The sequence below is a fragment of the Haliaeetus leucocephalus genome, unplaced genomic scaffold (assembly GCF_000737465.1).
Source record: "Haliaeetus leucocephalus isolate CR32 unplaced genomic scaffold, Haliaeetus_leucocephalus-4.0 Scaffold339, whole genome shotgun sequence".
In the NCBI taxonomy this organism is placed as follows: domain Eukaryota; kingdom Metazoa; phylum Chordata; class Aves; order Accipitriformes; family Accipitridae; genus Haliaeetus; species Haliaeetus leucocephalus.
In genome coordinates this window covers 22,650,600-22,671,028 of record NW_010972775.1, presented here as the reverse complement: position 1 = coordinate 22,671,028, position 20,429 = coordinate 22,650,600, and the positions used below count along the sequence as shown (strand labels likewise).

General features: G+C 43.2%; 1 protein-coding gene across 7 annotated transcripts in view; it reads left to right on the top strand.

Moving 5' to 3' along the window:
- Positions 1-20,429, top strand: part of ANP32A (acidic (leucine-rich) nuclear phosphoprotein 32 family, member A) — a 22,226-nt gene extending 1,797 nt beyond the window's left edge. For 2 of the 7 annotated variants that reach the window (XM_010572123.1, XM_010572121.1), the window contains exons 2-8: positions 13,663-13,812; positions 13,964-14,086; positions 15,606-15,804; positions 16,023-16,109; positions 17,677-17,774; positions 18,796-18,856; positions 19,067-19,476. In XM_010572123.1, the coding sequence (XP_010570425.1) occupies positions 13,663-13,812; positions 13,964-14,086; positions 15,606-15,804; positions 16,023-16,109; positions 17,677-17,774; positions 18,796-18,856; positions 19,067-19,128 (780 nt within the window). In that variant the 3' untranslated portion in view covers positions 19,129-19,476. The other 5 variants (XM_010572124.1, XM_010572125.1, XM_010572122.1 and 2 more) reach the window with 5 other exon arrangements.

Here is a 20,429-nt window from a genome sequence, read left to right as displayed (position 1 = left end):
CCGCCCCGCGCACGGCAGCGCCCGCCCGGGCGGGAGCGGGGCCGGGGGTGCCCTGCAGCCCCCCCGGGCAGGGAGCGCGGCGCTGGGAATATGCCTTCTTCTTGGGCAGGGCCCTGCGGGAAGGTAGGTCTCTGCTTTTGGAGCTCCTTTTTTTAAAAAATTATTTTATTATTATTATTATTATTTTGCTTTTTTATCCCCTAGTTTTGGTGGATTTGTCCATCACTCCTACTGCTGGAGGCTTATTCACCGTTTATGAAGACAGACCTATGGTTTAAAGACTTGATTCAAAGTATGTTAGCTATAAGCTGGACTTCTCCCGCCTCCCCCCCCTTTTTTCCAGGCTTGGATTGTGTTCAGTTTTTGCTCTGTTCTGGCTTACGTCAAAGAAAGCTGAGAGAGCTCTGATCTGGTGGGGGTTCACTGTCCCTCAGTAACGCAGAAATCTACAGCAGTTAGTTGTAGAAGGCTTATTTAACCTGTTACTTTTTCTTTTTACCTGCTAGCCTTTAGCTCTCTCAGTGAGTTACGTGTTATCGGTCTTCCCAAGGTAGCGAAGGTGATCGCCCCCATTATAAAGCCAAATCTTTCTGGTTTCACATGAAGGGGGATAGAGATGCCATTTGGGAATGCTGTTCTGTTTAGAGTCTGTTTTGTAAAGCCATTGATTACAGATGTGTGCACGTGCTTTTGTGTCGTGGAGAATTAAGTGTACGGTTTGAAGTCTGTTTCTCTAAAATATCTATTAAATAAAATTCAGCTAAATCCAGCTAGAGCTTTAGCTAAAATACTTGGAACTAGGGTTTAGAAGCCAACATCATTTATTTATGGATTTTGGTAAGTCTTTGGGCATGAACAGGATGGTTCTGTGAATTGTTTTTGTTAGTCTCTGCTTTGATAGATAGGCAGTATTTCTCCTCCTTCTGGGGGATCATTATTTTCAAAGTTTTAAGTGTAATGTAAATAAATCTTGGTGAAAATAACTGTGAATATACTTGTTTTGGAGTTTCTGCCCAATACATGCTTAAGTTTTGTGGTACATCTTATACTTATGTATACTTAGTATATCCTGTTATCAGAGCATACAGGATCAAAACTTTTTGTAAATCAAACTTAGATAATAGGATGTTGATAAGGTGTTGTTCCTTCTGAACCTATATTAATATTTTACAGTTTGATCTGGCTAACATGGTTCTTGTGTAGAATACTGTGCGCTACTATGCAGCTGAGCTAGCTGCTTTGGGCTGTTAAGTCATATAATCCTGTTAGGTTACATGTTGACTAATAAAACATAAGTGTCCTGAAGTGGATTGTATAGGAGCCATTTCTTCCTTGGCCTCTTTTTTTTTTTTTTTTTTTTTTTTTTTTTTAATTCACCCTCCCATTTTTATACGAATTCAGTGTTGGTGAGAGGTCTGGGGTTTTGGAGCTTGAAATTTGGGGTTTTTTTCTGTGTGTTGTACAGCCAGAATTGAGCTTGCACATCTACTTTCTGCCCAGATATTTCAACTTTTTGTCCCGTTACATTTAGTGGTCACTTAACAGTAGTGCACTTGCTGTTTCCTTTGTTGCTTTGTTTATCATGGTTTTCTATTATAATTAACTGCTTGCTAGAATGGGCCAGGTACAATTATTTTACATGGGGTTTCCTCCAGGAACTGGTAGGTGAAATCACTGACCTCGCAGAGGGGCTGCTCACCTGGGCATGTTTGTGGGCATTCTTGTTCATTCCTATCGTAAACTCATTAGTAAAATGCAAAGACGGTGGAACAGGTTCAGTACTAAAGCTCTTAGCTGTGTGACACGGAGGTGGGTTTTTGAAATTACACACAAAACTCATCTTCCTTGGTGTACAGCTACCATGCCAGTTCATTTAGTCTGAGGACTTAGTGCTTTATCAGCTCAAAACTGTGACAGTGATAAAATACTGACTGTAACATTGAGTATTTCTTACAGTTCTTCTAACTCTGTTGCACTTTAAAACTTATTTGACAGTCTGATTTCTCTCTGGTTTTCTGTAGATCTTAAAACTGAAGGGAAAGACGGTGCAAGCATCTATACAAAGTGTTCTTTCAAATGAAGAATATAAATAAAAAGGCTCTTTTCCCCAAGCTAGTTCCTTGTTGTGATGCTTGCAAGAACAGTAAAGAGTTTAAAGTGATACACTTCACTTTAAAGACCTGCATTTAAAAAAAAAATTTTGGTCTTGCGTATGTGTGCAGATACATACTTTTTCACTTTCCCCAGGCTGAACAACCCCAGAATGGGAAGGGGATGTACTCTAGGTTTGAAACAAAGTGGGATATGGTTGTGTCTAGGGAGGCATGAGATCACGTACAAACTATGCAGCATGTGCGGATTATCATGGATTTTTGCGGACTTGTATCACTTAACCACTTACGTAGCTGACAGCCAGGTATAAATGTACAAAGAAGTAGCTGTCTTTTTTGCCACCCTCCCAAGTTTACATAACAGCTGGTTTTCACGTCTCTGAATTTTCAGATGCAAACCTCTAAAATGAGCATCCTATTGGATGGATGGATGGATGCTCATCTTGGAGGGACTGCAGCCCACAAAAATCGGGCTGGAGAACAGGTGTGATGTGTGAGCTGTCCTCACTGAAGTTTAGTTTCACAGTTGACTACTGGGCTGACCAGGGAAATATTTGGCAAATTCTGTTAACTTGGACCAAGTTTTAAGCATATGAAAAGAACTATGAATGTAGAACTGAAAAACACCAGTATATGGATCTAAAACTGGTTGCCTAATTTTCCCATTTCCCTGTGATGCTGCTAGAAAGTAGCAATGGTAGATTTTAATTTTTTTTAACCCTCAACTCTTGAGAATTCCCTTTTGACCAGCAGTATGTAAAGTGCAGTGACAGTTACAAAATTTTCTGTATGATTCAGGTGTATGTCCAAATACTGGCTTGATAAAAATGCATTACAAGAAATAGCTGGGGTTTAGTTGATGTAATTGTGTTGTAGTCCATCAAGAAATGCATCTCCTGAAGAAAAAAGCGTTCTTGTCCTGCCCAGCAAATGAAACAAGTTGTTTGAAAAAAGGCGGGGGGAAAACCCCCAAAACTCAGTACAAATCTTGTAGGCTTAAGCCTAGCTATTACAATCCATGCTTGCAGCAGGATTTGTGTGTTATGTATCAATAAATAGAATATACCTTTCTGCTGTTCTGCTCTAAAGGTACATCAGAAACTCCTGAATATTTCGAGGTACCACTAATCACATGCAGGGATTTAGGACTTTTAAATAAAGTAAAAGATAAAATATTTTAAAGGACCGTATTACCTATGTCAGTGATGCATCTTTAAATGTACATTGAATGGTGGCACAAGTGTCAGTGGCTGTTTTCTTAAATATTTACATCCCGTAAGGCTGATGTTGACTGGTTCTTCCCATTTCATTCATTCTGTGGATTACTCCCCCCATCCTCCTGCCATAAAGGTACAGGTATTGGTAAATTGGAGAAGCCTGAAAAATAAGAACCAAACCTATGAAACGTGTGGGTGCTGTGTCTTGGATGTTTTTTGAATGAATTAAAAGTAAGGAAGAGTTACGGGAGTAGTTCTGGTTTGCACACCAGAATCCCAGGCAGCTCTGGGATCCCAGCTCCATGTCTGGGAGGGAGCAGGACTCCCCAGGGTGCCGGGAAGGGAGGTCCTCTCCATGCCGCCCGCTGAGGCGGGCTTGCCATTTGCAGAACTCGTGGTGGCTTTCAGCAGTCTTGATTGACGAACAGCTTAGCTCGATGAACCAAACCCTCTGTGTCTGCAGCGAGGTACAAGTCTCAAGTGGGAATAGAGAGCAGTGATGTTTTTGTTGTGCTTTGGAGTGATGGACACTTCTCAGCTATTTATGTGACACTATTGGACTTGTTCTGCATATAATTTTTTCCTGTCTCCTCTCTTGCTCAGCTATCCTTCAGACAAAATAGCTAGTAAATACGTAGTCTGTATTTTTTTACTAGGTTGCTAAAAAACCAGTCCTGAAGCCCTTGCATATGTAAGCATGACCTCTGAAATCTTACACACACACCCCTCCCCCCCCAAGAAAAGCCTTAGTGTTTTGTCTTTACGCTGCTGTGTAAAAGTTGTGGTCTCTACCGGAGCACTCATTTGTCCATTGACTTGGTCTATCAAACACTTTCCCTTCAAAGCCATAAAAAAAAAAAGGCTAGGAAAAGCTTATCTTTTGCAAGTGTGATTTGCCAATGCATTCTATAGCAGCTGACATATTCAGAGACTGCTTTCCATATTAAACATGCAGCTCTTAAAATTAGTCTTCATTTAAATGCAGTGTTTCTCTTTTATGTCTGTCTCTACATCAGTCCTTTGTTGCTGAGGGCAATTCGGAGTACGTGCAACTGAACAAACTAAGCAGTTCAGCTAAATGCTTAAAATTTCTAACAAGAACTTTCAAATTAGAGGTGCGATGCAATCTTATGTTTTGCTTCTGGTTTATTTAATGATAGCTGGCAGTGAATGAAAAGCACTTGGGGTGTGGTATCAGGCACTCAGTTTCTCAAATAGAAACTGAGATGTGGAGCTGAAGTGACCCGTGCAAAGTCACCCACCCCAGCCAGGAGCAGAGCGAAGTGCTCTGCTGGTAGGTGATACCATCTGTAGAGAGGAGAGACGCAAGCAACATTAGCGTGAATATTAAAAAGCATTTAATGCAAAGATCAAGCAGTTTAGTCATGTATTTGAAACAGTCTATCTAAAGAAATAGTTGGAGTTTTTACAGAGTTATGCTGCTAACAGTAGAAACAAAAATGAGAACTAGCTATATGCTTTTGAATGAAACAGCTTTTCATGTCACTGGAGTGTGTTCTGGATTTATTAATTAGTATGTTGCTTATGCATATGGCTATACTGACCCTTGTAAATGTGTGAAAGTATATTTATGTGACTCATGGGGTTTCGTGGTTGGGGGGGTGTTTTTTGCGAAAGACAACAGTAGATTATTCTTTCTGGAAGTTTTCTAGTACTGGAGATGTCTTGTAATTAGATATGAGTGTAAGACATAGTCAGAATTGCTAAGACTCTTCACCCTTCTGCCGCTTACGTGTTTCACTTGGACCTTTAGTTTCTCATAGAACAGAGCAAAGGGACGTAAAATTAGTTGGAGCCATATGTATTGCTTTGAGGGTTTATAGCTGTGCTGTGAAAAATATTAGAGGGTAAAAAAAGTAAATGTATTGATATTGAGCCAGATTTTTTCTGAGCTGTGCAAGCAGCCTTAAGCTGTCTCTGAACACAGAGCAGCTTTGATTTAAAAAAAAAACAACAAAACAAACCACAACACCACCCCACCCCCCCCAACAAAAACAACAAGTAAACAAATAAAACAACAAATATTTCCTGTCTCCCCTCCCCTGCTCCTTTCCCTTTGCCTGTGTAGGGGTGTTGGAGGGTCCCCCATACATGCAGAGTGGCCAGCAAAAAGAGGACGCTGACTGTGCTCATCCTTGTGGGAGTTAACATAAACAGAGCCCAGCTCAAGGGGAGTTTAAAAGGTGGCTTTAAACTGCTATTTTACTGCGTCACTTTGAACATGGGTACAGCGGTTTAACAAGCTGCTTGAGTCCGGACTGTGACAGATGTCCACAGAGGTGCCTGTGTTGTCACTGGATCGGTCTTGGTACCTAAGGAAATATTTTCATGCAATTCCTTTGTTGCACCCTTGTCCGGAGTAAATCCGAGTTTCTTCATCATGTGCTTCTTGGATCAAATAAATTAAATACAAAGTGCTTGCTAGGGTGTAGTGTACAAACACAGAGTAAACCTGTATGAGAACCATGGCGTTATGGTTCAAAGACAGCAGTATTGGGATCCGTGCACATCCATGCGTATTGGTGCTTGTAGTGAAAAACATGAGAAGCACCAAAACTGTATTGGCATGATGCTGGAAGTTCAATTTTGGGCTTCTAAAACCCTCTGCTGAAGTGTTTGGTGGAAGTTTCTGAGAAAGAGATGCAGAAGAGGAATTAAAATATGAAAGTTTGACAGGGTTGCATCATTTGGAAAAACCGTAGATTAATTTTGAAGTCCAGTAGTAGTTTCACATGACCTTGTTGCAAGAATTTGGAGTTTAGCTCAGTTGAATGGGTATAAAATAAGCAAAACAGCTAGAAGTGTGGAGCAGGTTGCCATTGAACCAGTCTGCGCTGGAAGATGTTTTGTTCAGCATTTGTGAATTGCTTGGTATTGAAGGGGCCAGTTGCAGAGTGCCGGTGGAAGGGACACCTTTGTCCAGGTGTGGGGAGTGTGCCTGGGGGAAATCCTGTAAACTTAAGCCTGAACTTCGTTGAAATCCTGACAGGCGCCTGGCATTCAGCCGTGGTGAAGATCTTTGCTTGTACCTGGTGTCCGTAATGGTGGTAATGGACCACTGCTCAAAATTACAAGGTATACGCATTAATCCCATCCAGTCCCTTCCCAGCCGTCAGTCACTGCCTCTGCTAATACAATTCTCAAGTACTCTGGCTGCTAGATATCTTGCCTGTATCTCAAGGGAAGTGGTTTGTGTTACATGGCCATCTTTCGCGCAGCATTGCTCCCTGCCCCGGGAATTGCAGTTTCTGTGCCCAATACAGTAATGACCAGAGCCTGTGCGAGGTAAATGGGCGTTGGCTAACTAGTTTAAGACATGTACTGCAAGTGAGTTAAATCTATTTATCTCATCTCAGATACTCATAAAAAAGCCTTGAAGGGATGTATCAAAATCCAAAATCATGTGCTGGTTTAGTAAGGAGAAAAACTTAACTGCTGTCACCTGCAGTTGGTGCCTTTATTCTGGTTTGCTTTTTCCCTGTGTATCTTGGGGGAGAAAGAGGATGTCAACACTATCGGAATTTTCCCTTCCCTGTTAAATTTAATTCTGTTTGCAGTTAGATCCTCATCCCCGAGCCCAGAAGGAGCAGTGGAGGATTGCCCCGCTAAAGGGGAATCCCTCATGGCACCAAGCCAGCACAGTTGGTGCCATGGCACCTGCCTCCCTCCCCTCCCCTGCCTGCCTGCCTGCAGGCAGCATGCCAGAGGTAGCAGGGGGCACAGCCTGAACGGGCAGCACTGGCAAGCCTGGAAAAGCTGAGCAGCTCTTGAGGGGTGTCTGAATTGATGTACAGCAGCCTAGTAGCTGCTCTAATTTGGGCGAGAGATTATTCTGCATTCCTCTTTCTCTCAGTGTTTTCCACCAGGAGCTGAACTATGTGTAGCCTGGCTCTGCTGTGTGTTTGTATCACAGGGGGTCCTAACATGGCTGAAGATCCATCTTGAATGCAGGTGGCAAATGGCATGTGGTACTATCTTTTTTTAAAAAAAAATTAAGTTCTTCAGGTTGGTTACATTTTGGTGATCATCTTAGAGCAGAAATGGCATCACGTCTTTGAGCATTCAGAGCAGCTTTGTTAGCCCAAGGTATTAAGTAGGCTGTTCATTCAAGAATTCTGTGGCAGTCACATTCCAGATAGTATCTGAAATGGAAATTCATGCAATGTTTATCTCCTCCAGTAGTAACTTTGGGGGAAGCTTGTAACATGAGCGTGGAGAACATCATGTCCTTACCATCACTGTGGAGCTGAGCATGAGCAGTGGGCTCCTGCAAGACTTGGGCAGTATCTTGAGCCTTGTCAAACTGATGCCTTCCCCAGCAAACAAGAACGTTGTGACTGTGGAGGGCTGGCTTCTCTTAAATTTTGCTGCACAAACCGAGTGGAATAGAAACCTAAGCAGATCTGTTGCTACTCAAGGTTCCCCAAATCTGCCTGAGTACAGATCTAGAATATGGTACAAGAAGTAGGAGGACACAACTCTTGACAGTCTGGTTACAGTAGACAGCAATAGTCCTTCTTTACTGTGGAGCGATGCAAAGCTTTGCATGGGCTATGCAGGCTTTTGAGACCAAAAAAATCCCACAGACAGAAACGGAAGTGTCTTGAAGAAGTGCATGTGCATCTGGGAAAGAATAAAACTGTCTCTGCTTTCAAAGTAATTTGGACTTCACTACCACTTACCACAACAGGCTTCCCTTGCTCTCCCCTCCCTTCTTTCCACAGCTTTGCCCTCCTCCACATGAGGTTTCCATTGGGTTAAGAAGTATGGAGGACTTCTCTGAATGCTCCCCTGGATCATTTGGTTGAGAGCAGTGCAGGACAGAGTTAACACCCTCATCTTTACCTGCTTTTTCAATAAAAATGCCGCATAGTGGGATATTCCTGTCCTAGGGGTACCATATGCAATGTACACTTCAAAAGCATCTGGTCCATTGTGCTGAAAATGAGATGTTACAGCCTTTGCTGTTCTGCTTGTAAAGCCAGCAGAGTGGTATTTGTACTTGTAAATTTACCTTTTATCTTTTAAAATTATATTCACAACTGTGTCCTCCTGTCACCTTGTTAAGCCTTCAATTACAGAATGGGATTTGGGAATTTAGTCCCAACTTCATGGATCTCTGTGCCCATGGGTTGTAGGCTTTCTGAAGTAGAGACTTAGCCTTTTTACGTGTTACAATGGAAATATAGATTAAAGGTTAAGGTGGTGACATGTGCAGCTTAACAGTTGTCTGTGTGTGATTATACTCTATTGATTGCGTGTGTGTTGATGAGAGTATGGTCCCTTCCAGAGAGGCAGCCAGCACTGGGAAAGGGAGGTAGGGGAAGGTGTGCCAGGTACTGTGCACAGTGAGTGAGTCCCAGATGTCACTTGAGATGACTGCCATGAAAGCCAGTGGCTGCTTACACATGGTTGCCTGTTCTTACCCTAGGAGTAGGTTGGAGTTTTGCAGTATACGACATGGCTATATTAAGGATGTTGTATATGCATTTGGGAACACAGCTTAATGCAGTAACCATAGTAGAAAAAAGATAAGAGTCCCTGGTTATCAAGCAGGCAGTAATGTAGAGTGTGATGTCATGAAAGTCATGAAGAGATATAGGGGATGCTGTAATCCACAGTTAACAGTGCAGCATGTGTTAACAGAGATGTGATGTCATGTCATGTGCTGAAGGCATCTGGGACTATCAGAAATAGAAACTGGGATGACCACAGGAGAACAGGTCCAAGGCGCGTGGTCTGAAGAGTTTGTTGAAGAAGCAGCAGTCTCCTTGCTTACATGTGACTGCTGAAAACTAAGGACTGATAACCAGAAAACCACACAGCAGCGCTCAAGCAGAAGTATGCTTGGAGTAGGAGCAGATGGCACACACTGAATTGGGGAGAGGGTAGCAGAGCCCTGAGCCACTCCAGAAACGCAGAGGACAAGGCAGAACGGTAGGCTGGGTGCGAAACGCTTGACAGTTGAAGGTGTACGATGTGTAATATCCCTACCCAAGCACCTGATGGTGCCTTATCTTAAATGCTATCGAAGACATGGTTACGTACGACGGGAACCAACCTAGCCACCCACGTGTTAGGCTTTCTGCTCGATGTTCACCTGTGGGTGCCTTCTTAGCTGTTTAGGTTAAGTGTTGCGGTGTTGTTCATGGTGGTTGGTTGCCTATGGCGTGTTGCTCTTCTACTGTTTCTCACTATGTAGCAGTTTTTTGTGAAGATAAGTAAAGGTCATGTGGTTTGTCTTTTACTAGTACTCATATTAGTACTTACTCCAATTAGTGCTTTGATTTGCTTATGCATTGTGGTATAGACAGTGATACAGTTAATAATACACAACTTCTGCAAGTTTTATCTTCTTGTCTTTGATGCAGCTAAACACAAATTAGCTGAGGACACTTAACTCCCTTAGCCTCTCTCTCCAAATGTGTTCAGATTGTCCTCCTTAATTCTGATGGCTTATCTCTGTGTCTGTACTATTACAGAGACTGCAGTGTGATACAGCTAAATTGGTTCAGACCAGCTGAGGCCCACTCATTTCATTCAGGTATATAACAAGACTCAGAAAGGGTGCTCGCCCAGGCTACTTGCATCAGGCAAAGGTTTATTCTGTGTTTCAGTGACAGAAGATGAGAAAGAAATGTAAAAATTGTAGTCTTACTGTGCATTTTCAGGGAAGTTCAGTAGATGTTTGGAGAGTGATTCAGGAGGTGGAATTTTCCTTAAGATTACAAAGACTTCTGAAAAACAAACGAGGAATAGGGTTTTAGTCCTTCTGTCATACTTTCGTGGTAGTGAGCTGTTTTAGATGGAATGTAGCTTTACTAAGGTCACCTTTCCACTTCTCCCTCTCTGTATACTGACACAGTTATGAGCTCACTAACTGTCAAGGCTGTAGTACGCCTGGATGAGGCCCAACATCCTCACAAAGGGGCTAAGGTTTGAGAAGAGACCTCTGTGCAGCAGCCAGCACATTGGAAAAGTGTCCTGATAATAATCCAGAGGGGCCTTGGAGGGCAGTGCCCTCTCCAGTTAGCTGCAAAACAGCAAGTTCTTAAGGAGGAGATGGCAAGTGAGAGTGGAAGTGGAGGAGAGTGGGATGCGCAGGAGCACAGGCTGAGAGGCTATGGGCAAAGAGCTGCAGGGTAATTTTAATACTTAGAAAAACTGTATAAGCTGGTGGTAGTTTCTACTGCTTGTACTGTATGCAAGAGAATTGGGTGTGATGCAGCAGTGAGAGCGCATGTGGCAGTGAAGTTGGGAGAAGCCCCGCAAGCCCAGTTTGTCCTCCTTTTGCATGCGTGTATTTTCTACAGGATTCTTAAATCTCTTAGAACATGAAGCCGTCTTAATTTTGTCTTGAATGTTATTTTATGAAGTCATGTTCTTTCAGAAGCAATTCAGTGTATTAATATACCTCTGACCACATAAGCACTGAAATTATGTTGCTGTGATTGCACTTGGGGAGTGTTAGGAGCCTGTACCCTGCTGTTTTCCTAAACGAGCTCTTCGATTCAACCAAGCTTTCTACCACTTGCAGACCTGGCTGGTTTTATTCCATGATAGCTTTGCTGTGGAGTTGTTTTGACTGTACCTTTGCCCAGTATCTTGGTACTGGGTGCAGTGAAGAAGAGAGCATTGCAGTTATGTATCAAAGTTTTCTGAAAAGCAGAGAGGAAACCGCAGTCTTGCCCTCAAAAGAGCAAACTAAAAGTAGAAGCCAGTTGGCTCTTCTGCCACCATATTAAAGAGTTTTTTTTTCTGCATCCATTGCTATTTCCAGCTCCCCATCAAATCTTTTCTCTACCCCTGAGGAAGCTTTGTCCGATTCCCTGTTTGCCTCTTCTCCATCCTGCGTTTGGGGAGGATTAAGGGATGGATGTCCCACCTCCTGGAGTGAGGGCAGATGCCATTTCTTTCTCAGTGTGAGGTTTAGGCGCTGCTTCACTTTCTGCCTTTGGTCTGCTGCATAACTCAGAGCCAGAGCTGACTCTAAACTGTGCTGGCTGCTGCAGCTGTGAGCATTTTCCTTCCCTGAAATCCCTTCTGCCTTGCTTCATCTTCCTATGTGTGCTCTTGCAAACTTAGTTTGCAAAGAGGATAAGGCAAAAAAAGACCTTGCGCTCTACACAGCATGGAGATCAGCCCCTTTCTGCAGAGAACCTCTTCTCATGTGGCACAGTGCAGCTGTGCTCCTTTACCCTCCTTGCTCCAAAATGTGTCTGTTAGGTGGGTACCCTGATGAGCCACCTCGCTGGCCAGAGGAGATAGTGGGGCAGGCAGGGGCCTCGTGTGCTGGTGAGCAAGGAAGGGGGGATGTAGCTGCTGTATGGTCTGGGTTTGGGGTGGAGCTTCTTTTATTTTACTTTTTTTTTCCTTCTTTAATTTTTTTGGCGGGAGCTCTGTGTGTGTGTGAAGCAGATGACTGAGAAAACCGTGTGTTTGTCCCCAAATTGATCTCGCTGGAGGATCCTGATACTTAAATAGTGTTACAGTAAGAAGATATGCATGTTTGCCTTTAAAATGGCTTTCCTGCTGTCTAAGTTTCAAAGCAAAGGGGGTTTTCTGTGGTTTGCTTTTGGGGTTTTGTTGTTTGGGGTTTTTTCCCCCAGTGGAATAGATGTATTTGGGATCAGGAGCATTTGACCTGGATCTTTGGTTTATTCTAACCAGTCTAAAATTCTTCTGGAAGACTTTTGTGTAGTCATTCCCTATCATAATTCTTCTAGGAAAATTGTAGAGTCTTGGAAAATATATTTCCTGTCTAACGCTGGTCCTCCTACTCTCAATGAATCACTTGTACTCTTGTGTTGCTTTGGGCTGACTTCCCTATTGACTTCAGTGCCTGGGATTTAATTAGAAATCTAGGGATGTTATTTGGAGCTATAAAACTACATAGGATTCTTCTCTGAGCAGTGGGATTACAGTAATAAAAAAATTAAGAAAATTAAATATTTGCACATTAACTGTCCTTGGTGTGAAACGAAGAGTTGCTTCGTGTTTCTGCATACACTGCAGACTTCTTTTATCCCATCCTCAGCATAAAGCACCACTCCCTCCCTCTCCAAACCTGTAAACAAACCTCAAGCACGGGATGGAGTCTGCAGTGCACGCAGAAGGATGGATTTTCCTAGGTGTTTTATAGGGGAGAAATAATCCCCAGAAATTCTCCGTCGGTGTGAAAATGTCTGCATGTTCCCCAAATGGGTGGGCCCTTCCTGTGGAGTCATAGTCTTCAGTGGCAGAGCTTCCCCACAGCTCAGGAAAGCTCATGCTGGCTACTGAGGGACTTGAATCCCATAAGGCTGACCTGGGTTTAGGGTGAAAAGGAGCAGTCTTATTCAGGCTGGGGCGTATTTAGGGGCTCTTTTGTATTGATGCTGTTGTTTGGTGTCTGTTGAAGATAGCACCTGCAAAAAGACTGGTGCTCTGTTTAAAAACAACAACAAAACCCTGCAGGCTGTAACTTACTGTACACACCCGTGTGGCTGTCCAGCTTTGGCTGTCGGGCAGGTCCTGTGCTGCTCAGGCCCATGGGGACATTATCATCACCTCTTCCTTGGAGCCTCCCTGCTGCAACAGGGCGAGGGAGATAAGGGGTATACTGCTGCTGCAGCAGCAATGCTCATGGAACCTCCCCTGCCAGCATCATCCTACACATCCCTTGCAGTTCCCCAAGAAAGGAGTTGCCTCTCTGGAGATCTTCCCCTAAAGTACTATCATTATTAAGCTACTCTAATGAGGAGGGGTGAGGGTGGAGGACTGCAACAAGACCTGGTTTAGGATCACTAGTACCTTCTTTAGGTTTCAGGAGTGTCTGAGGAGACAGTAATCTCTCCACGCTTGAAAAGCTAAAATAATTTTTGCATGCAGAAATAAGCTATTTTAACAGCTGATGGTGCATTGTAATAGCACATGAGTTGTATGGAGTGTCAAAGTTGTAGGTTAGTTTAAAAATAAATAGGTTGGGTTTATATTTTTTAGAATGCTTATTGCTTGCATTTACTAAATACGATGCTACTTCTAACAGTCAAATTGGTTAAATCAGGATTAATGTTTTTGAACAGTTTACATTGTTCTTAGAACAATACCAAGGTGGGCAGTTGAAGCAAAGCCAAATACCTCTGTTTCTGAAACAGCGCTAACCATGCTAGCAAAAGTAGGGATCAGAGACTGAAAGTAACCTTTCCCATACTTGCCAGTTTACTGGAATACCTTTCATTTTTGCCTGATCTGTGCCATCCTTTGCTTGTGAGTGAAATCTTTATCCTCCATGCAGAACGTTTTATGCACATTTTGCATTGTTCTCTTTCCAGGTTAAAGAACTCGTTCTTGACAACTGTAGGTCATACGAAGGCAAAATCGAAGGCCTCACAGATGAATTTGAAGAGCTGGAATTCTTAAGTACAATCAACGTAGGCTTAACCTCAGTTGCAAACTTACCAAAGTTAAACAAACTTAAGAAGGTAAATAAAATGTCCTATGCCATATCCCTCCCTCTTTGCACTCTACTGCATGTGTCAAATAGTTGTTTGTATAAAAACGTAATGTAGCTGACCAGACTGCTTTGTGGTACATGTTTGCACTAAAAACTCAAGATGTTTATGTGCCTTTTAGCTCGAGCTAAGCGACAACAGAATCTCAGGAGGACTGGAAGTGTTGGCAGAAAAGTGTCCAAACCTCACGCATCTAAATCTAAGCGGCAACAAAATAAAAGATCTCGGTACAATAGAACCTCTGGTAAGTTGATGCGGTACAGGGTGAAATCAAACCCCATTTTGTGACGAGTAGAGGCATTATGGGCTTGGAAGGTCCCAAAGCAGCTTGCAGTGGAGTGTCCTCCGTGCTTATCTCTCCAGCCAGGTTGCTGTGGGGCTCAGCCTGGCCCCGGGCTGTCTCTCAGCCCTGCCCTGGGGCTGTGCCGGCAGCATGAGCGGTGGCTGCTTCCCTCTAGTGGCTGCGGCTTGGCCGCTGCCGGGGCTGGGCTTTCCCCACGGGCTCTGCAGGGACAACCATGGCTTTCCACGGTGGTGTGGGCTACGGGTCTCTCTCCCAGATGCTCTGCTTCAGCTCGGTGTGTTTTCTGTTGAAGTGTTGGGTCTAAAAATCACCAGCCACCACTTCTGCCCAGGGGTGCAGCGTGTGCTGATGGTGGCAGGGGCCAGCTGCAGCACCATGTGCCTCTGTATGGGGTTGCTCGCTGCAGCTGGGCAGAGGTTGCTGAGCTTCCAACATATTCCTGCTGGTTTCCATTGCCTCTCCTGCTCACGGTCATTATACTTCTTATTTCAAGTGCTGAGAGCAAGTTTGTCAGGTCACGGTTCCAAAAAGCATCGAAGTGTCAATTCTGGTAATGCTGTTTTCTAGTTCTTGGTTTGTGTGCCCTTTGCTCTCCAGAAAGGAAGAGTTTTGGCTCATGCTTGTTTCCCAAATGCTTGCTCTTAAAATGTCTCAAGGAGCAGTTTTCAGACGAGTCCATCTTGGATCTCCTTTCCCCCAGCAGAAGGAAAGAGCAGAGCCATTAAACTCATGTAACAAACAAATGAGAGAGAAGATTGTAACTGCTCCCAGTTTCAGGCTTATTGTTTTCTTGATGTCACCGTTGCTTTACAGACTGAACTCCAGAAGGGAGATATTTCATAAGACTTGATACAAATCCTCAACTGCTTGTGCTTTTGTTGTTAGTACTTTGAAGTGCTGTGGGCAGTGCAGACTACCTCAAAAAAAACCCCAAACTAAAACCAGGAATTTAATTCCTGTTCAATTTCTAAGCCTTTTTTCATTTTTCCAAAGGCTAAGGTACAGTCATTAAAATTTTTAAAATCTCTCTTAGCAAAATCCTTGCGTCCAAAGAATAGTCTGTTTCTTCTTCCATTGAAAATAGTAGTTTAAATAGACCTGGCTGCTGCCTCCAATATCTTGCCTTGTACTTTTGGGATAACTGAGTGGACTATTACTTATTCTTAGCTTGGCCCCTTGCAGCATGTGTGATTTTTGCACCATTACCTCTTTCCAGACTTCAGTCTTCTACTTGCAAGATGCTGATCTTGAGAGAGGGCATTTTCTGCTCTCAGATACCAAAGCAGCAATGGCCAGGCATTGCAGATTGCTGTTCCACACCAGTTTAGCAGGCAGAGATGAAAATGACCCTTTTGTCATGGGAAGCTCTTGAGCACATAAACTCTGGCTGCTATTGCATTCTCTGCTGTGTAGAGAATTATTGTAACACTGAACTTCAGAGACTTTTCTTTCTTTGCAGAAAAAGTTAGAAAACCTGAAGAGTCTAGATCTTTTCAATTGCGAGGTAACCAACTTGAACGACTATAGAGAAAACGTATTCAATCTTCTCCCGCAACTCACATACCTCGATGGCTACGATCGGGATGACAAAGAAGCACCGGACTCTGATGCAGAGGGCTACGTGGAGGGCTTAGATGACGAGGAGGAAGATGAAGATGGTATGTGAATTGTGCTACTTAGTGTACGTAAGTTAAAAGATCGATATGCTGCCTAGTACATTTTACTTCCAGCTCTGACTTGTTGGCAAGAGAAGGGTGTTCTCAGCAGCTCCTTCCTGACTGATGTAAAGGAGAAGTACCTCAGTGTCCTCTGAAGGAACGAGGGGAAAGGAGATGGGCAGGGCCTGAAAGAGCTACTTTCTCAGTCTTATCTCTAGTGAAAGATCGAGATGACAAAGAAGCACCGGACTCTGATGCAGAGGGGTACGTGGAGGGCTTAGACGACGACGAGGAAGATGAAGACGGTATGTGAATTTGTGCTACTTGGTGTACGTAAGTTGAAAGATTGCTGTGCTGCGTGGTACATATTGCTTCCAGCTCTGACTTGGTGGCAGGAGAAGGGTGTCCTCAAGCAGCTCCTTCCAATTGATGTGAAGCAGAAGTATATCAGCTTCCTCTGAAGGAATGAGGGGAGAGAAGATGGGCAGGGCCTGAAGGAGCTACTATCTCAGTCTTATCTCTAGCGAAAGGTAGGGAGTGAAAGGGTGGTAGAAGACAGGGACCAGGAGGAGTAAGACCCTGAAAGAGTTCAGGGAACAGTACACCCCAGGGGATGAGGACATAAGGCAGAAATGGGTAAGAAAGGATGGCGTGCTCACACTGCAGTTTTCCAGGAACTGTGTAGTCAGGGAGGTATGAGCAATTGTGTAGAGACTGATGGAGAAGGGTAGGGTGGAGAACCAGACCGGGCATAGAAAAAAGTAGCTGAGTCAAGGAATTAAGTAAAGGAGCCAAGGCATTAATAGGAGTTTGTAGCTGCCCTGTGAGGACAAAATGAACTAGTTGAGATAAGGCAGAAGAGAGGAGAGTGTATGTATTGAAGTCTGCCTGGGGCAAGCTCTGTGAAAGGCACTAATTAGGCAGCAAGCAACTTTTTAGTGTTAGGAAAATGTACGGTGGGTCCCACTGCGCTGTAGGTGCTGTTCTGCCTCCCCGGCAGACTGCACTCAGAGGCATCAGTGTACCAGTCGGATGAGTATCCGGCTGAGTTTGGGGAATTTGCTAGACTCTTCAAACCCAGCTGCACAGCAAAAGCAGAATAGCTGGACTTGCACTTTTCCCTCGAGTGCTGAATGTGAGCTCTGGTGAGAGGGGTGAGTGCTGCAGCAGTGCCTGGCAGAGCAGTGCATTCAGCCAGCAGCACGCAGGTTCAGCAGGGACAGGTTCTCCTCATCAGAGTACAAGTTTGGGCCTGTATTCAAATGCATGAAAAAGCTCCATAACACCATTCCTGCAGCATGGAAAAACAATTTCTGGCTTGTTGCTTGGACTAGTTGCATTTAATCTCTTTACTCTTGAAAAGAGATTGCAAACCCATAAGATGGATTGTGTGTGAGCCTCTTGTATTGCTCTGGCAGCATAAAGGCAAGGGCTGTCCCTTGGGGAGGGTTCCCAGTGCATGGTTGGCTTGTCAAGGTCTGCTCTATCCCTGGTGGGAGCAGATGAACACTTGCAGATGAAGAGCTGCAAGTGTCCCATGGGCTCAGAAATGCGTATTAGTAGTGGGAACTGGAGCAGCTGAAGCTAAAGCAGTCCTGAGGCTGCTGTGACTTACTGTCAAGGCCCCTGCAGCCCTTGAGCAGTTCAGACCATGGGTGCAGCTGCCACACTACCCTGTCACTAGGCTAAAGAGGCACAGGACTACATCTAGTCCTGTCTAGCAGCTGGAGAGCTACCTTTAATTCTGTACAGACCTTAAGCAATGCTTTCCATTTGCTCCTTGTGTCGCTAGGAGGTCACATCTCAGGTGGCAATGTTGGAAAAAAAGTAAACTTTAAATGTCTGAGTGGTTAATCTTGTTTGACTGTATAGAAGAGGAGTATGATGATGATGCTCAGGTAGTAGAAGACGAAGAAGATGAGGAGGAAGAAGAAGAAGGAGAAGAGGAGGATGTGAGCGGAGAAGAGGAGGTAAGGATTTATGCAGTTAATAATGGGTGTAGAGTGAACATGCTCTAACTGGGAATAGTTGGGCAAGAAATGGACCAAATATTGGAGGCTTTGAGTACTTCAAGCGTGTGCTTGCTTTTTTACTTGAGAAGCATCGCGGGGGGGGGGGGGGCTTTGAGGCATGCCTGTCTATGAGCCAGCTGCCATCTAGTGACCATTGACATGAAATCATTCTATTTATTGGGCTGATGTCAAAAATACTATCGGGAACGTCTGCAGACCTAGTTTGTGGGGCCTTTGAAGGGCTGGGGTTACAGCCTCCATACAGACAAGAGAGTGGTACGTGAATTACTGACTGTGCTCTCAGACCGATGTTCCTCGTTGGGCATGTACCTTGTGATTCCTCAGGATGCTTAAATTCTTAGCATAGTCCAGCTCCAGTGTGTAGGGTGTGCTGAGCCTGTCACAGTCTGCTGAGACTTTGCTGTTAGCAGAACCACTGGGATGGGGCTAAAATTTGACTGTAGGAGGTAATATTATCTCTCAGCCAGTCAAACAATCTTAGATACTTAACTGCCACTCCTGAATGGTTGGTCAGCCTCTTCTCAAAACCAACAGCAGCTCCTCAAGCTCTGGAGGTGTCTGTTTGTGTTTTAACTCTCTCTACCCCTAGAATATGTGCCTTCTCCTACTGACCAGTCAAGTTTTACTAAACTCAGGACATCTTAAGAAAATTTGCAGCTGCATATCAGCGTGAAGTATAAAACCATATTCTCACTGAAGACTTGAAGCTAGAAGTGGCTGCTATGATTGTTTCTGATTTTCTGCAATGAAACTTGGGCCAGGGTGCAGTTACACTGTAGCAAAAAACCGCACTTATATAAGTGTGTGGGAAGTGTCTACCTTTTTGTTTGGTTTTTGTTTAAGATACTTCAAGGACTTTCTCTCTGTTGTAAAATGCTTTTGGATATTGCCAAATTGTGAAGGGTCCTGTACTGAAACTGACTTTTTTTAATCCTTCCTTTATTTTTTTCTAATTCAGGAGGATGAAGAAGGCTACAACGATGGTGAGGTAGATGACGATGAAGATGAAGAAGAGCCTGGTATGGCAGCAATCCAGTTTTTGCTAGAGATAATAATAATAATTTTTTTTTAAAAAGTCAAATACCATTGTCTAAAAAACAGGCTTCTGTTTGTATTCCTGCTCCTTTGATAGTAAGCCAGTTGCCAAAGTAGAAGCTTGTTGAACTTGTTCAACTCCTCAGCAGTATGAGGGAGCACTCATGTGATTCAAGTTGTGTTTTATTTTCTAGATGAAGAACGGGGACAGAAGAGAAAACGAGAACCTGAAGATGAAGGGGATGAAGATGACTAAACTGAATAACCTATTTTGAAAATTTCCTATTGTGATTTGACTGTTTTTACCCTGTATTTTCCCTCCCCACACCCCCAACCTTTTTTTTTCTTTTTTTTTCTTTTTTTTTTCTTTTTTTTTTTTTCTGATTTTAATGTTGCTGTGGGAACGAGAGGGAGAAGCAGACTGGGTGGGCAAGGGAATAAAATACTATTTTTACTGCCACTCCTCCTCCTATTCTTTTTAAATTTTTTCTTTGTGGCCCTCTCTCAGTCCCTGTAACTGCAATAGTAAGTATAAACCAAGTGGTAATTTGTTTCTTATTATTGGAGTGGATAGTTTGACATCTTTGGAAAAAAAAAAAAAAAAGACAAAAAAAGTTTAAGATCAGTTGATGATACCCCAAATACACATACTCTGTTCTGAGACAGCTGAATAGCATTGGTTGTTGGGATTTTTCCACCGCTGCCAGTCACTAAATACATTATAAGCATTTTTTTGGGGGATGCTGCAAATTTAGGCAAAGCATCCCTCCACAGCAACAGGTGTGAGAATGGCATATTGATAAAGTGATTTCTTTGTTGCCTGTCCGTGAATGACTGCCATTTTCAGCCAATGCTTTCCCTGCTTTTGTAGGTACCTTTTATTTTGCTGTATGTAAATAGTGACCAAATGTTTTTGTTGGGTTTTTTTGGGGTGTTCCTTTGGATCTGGTTTGTGGGGTGAATTTGCAATCCCCCCTCCCTGCCCTGTGTGTTGTGTGTTTTCCTTTCTGTTTGTTTTTGGGTTTGGGTTTTTTTTTTTGGCTAGGGTATAGCCAATACACTGAAAATGGCAGGCATTTAAATATATATATAAATATATATAAAAAGTGTTCCTAATTCCTGAGTTACTAGTGAAATGAATTTGACAATTGTAATAAAAAAATGTTTCAACCCTTTTAAATAAGGTGTGTACTATTTTGGTCTGTAATATATAACACCTAGTCAATTTTAAGTGATGAGAAACTACTTCCACTTGTGCTATATACTTTGAAAATTTTTACAAACCTAAATACAGGAGGCAGTTCAGCATGTAGGGTAGGAGGTTTCTTTTCATACACTCAAGCACGAGATACTAATACAAAATTGTATTTTCTTACCTAGTGGAAGTCAGTAAAATGACTGAAAATACCTAGTGAATGTACAGTTTTACTTTCATATCCCTCTTTAAAATAGCTTTAGAAGTGACTTGTATTTCCTAGTCAATATTTCATCTGTATAAATACATTTGCAACAGTTTTTTTTCCCAGAAGAGCCAAACTTTGAGTTTTATGTCTGTTT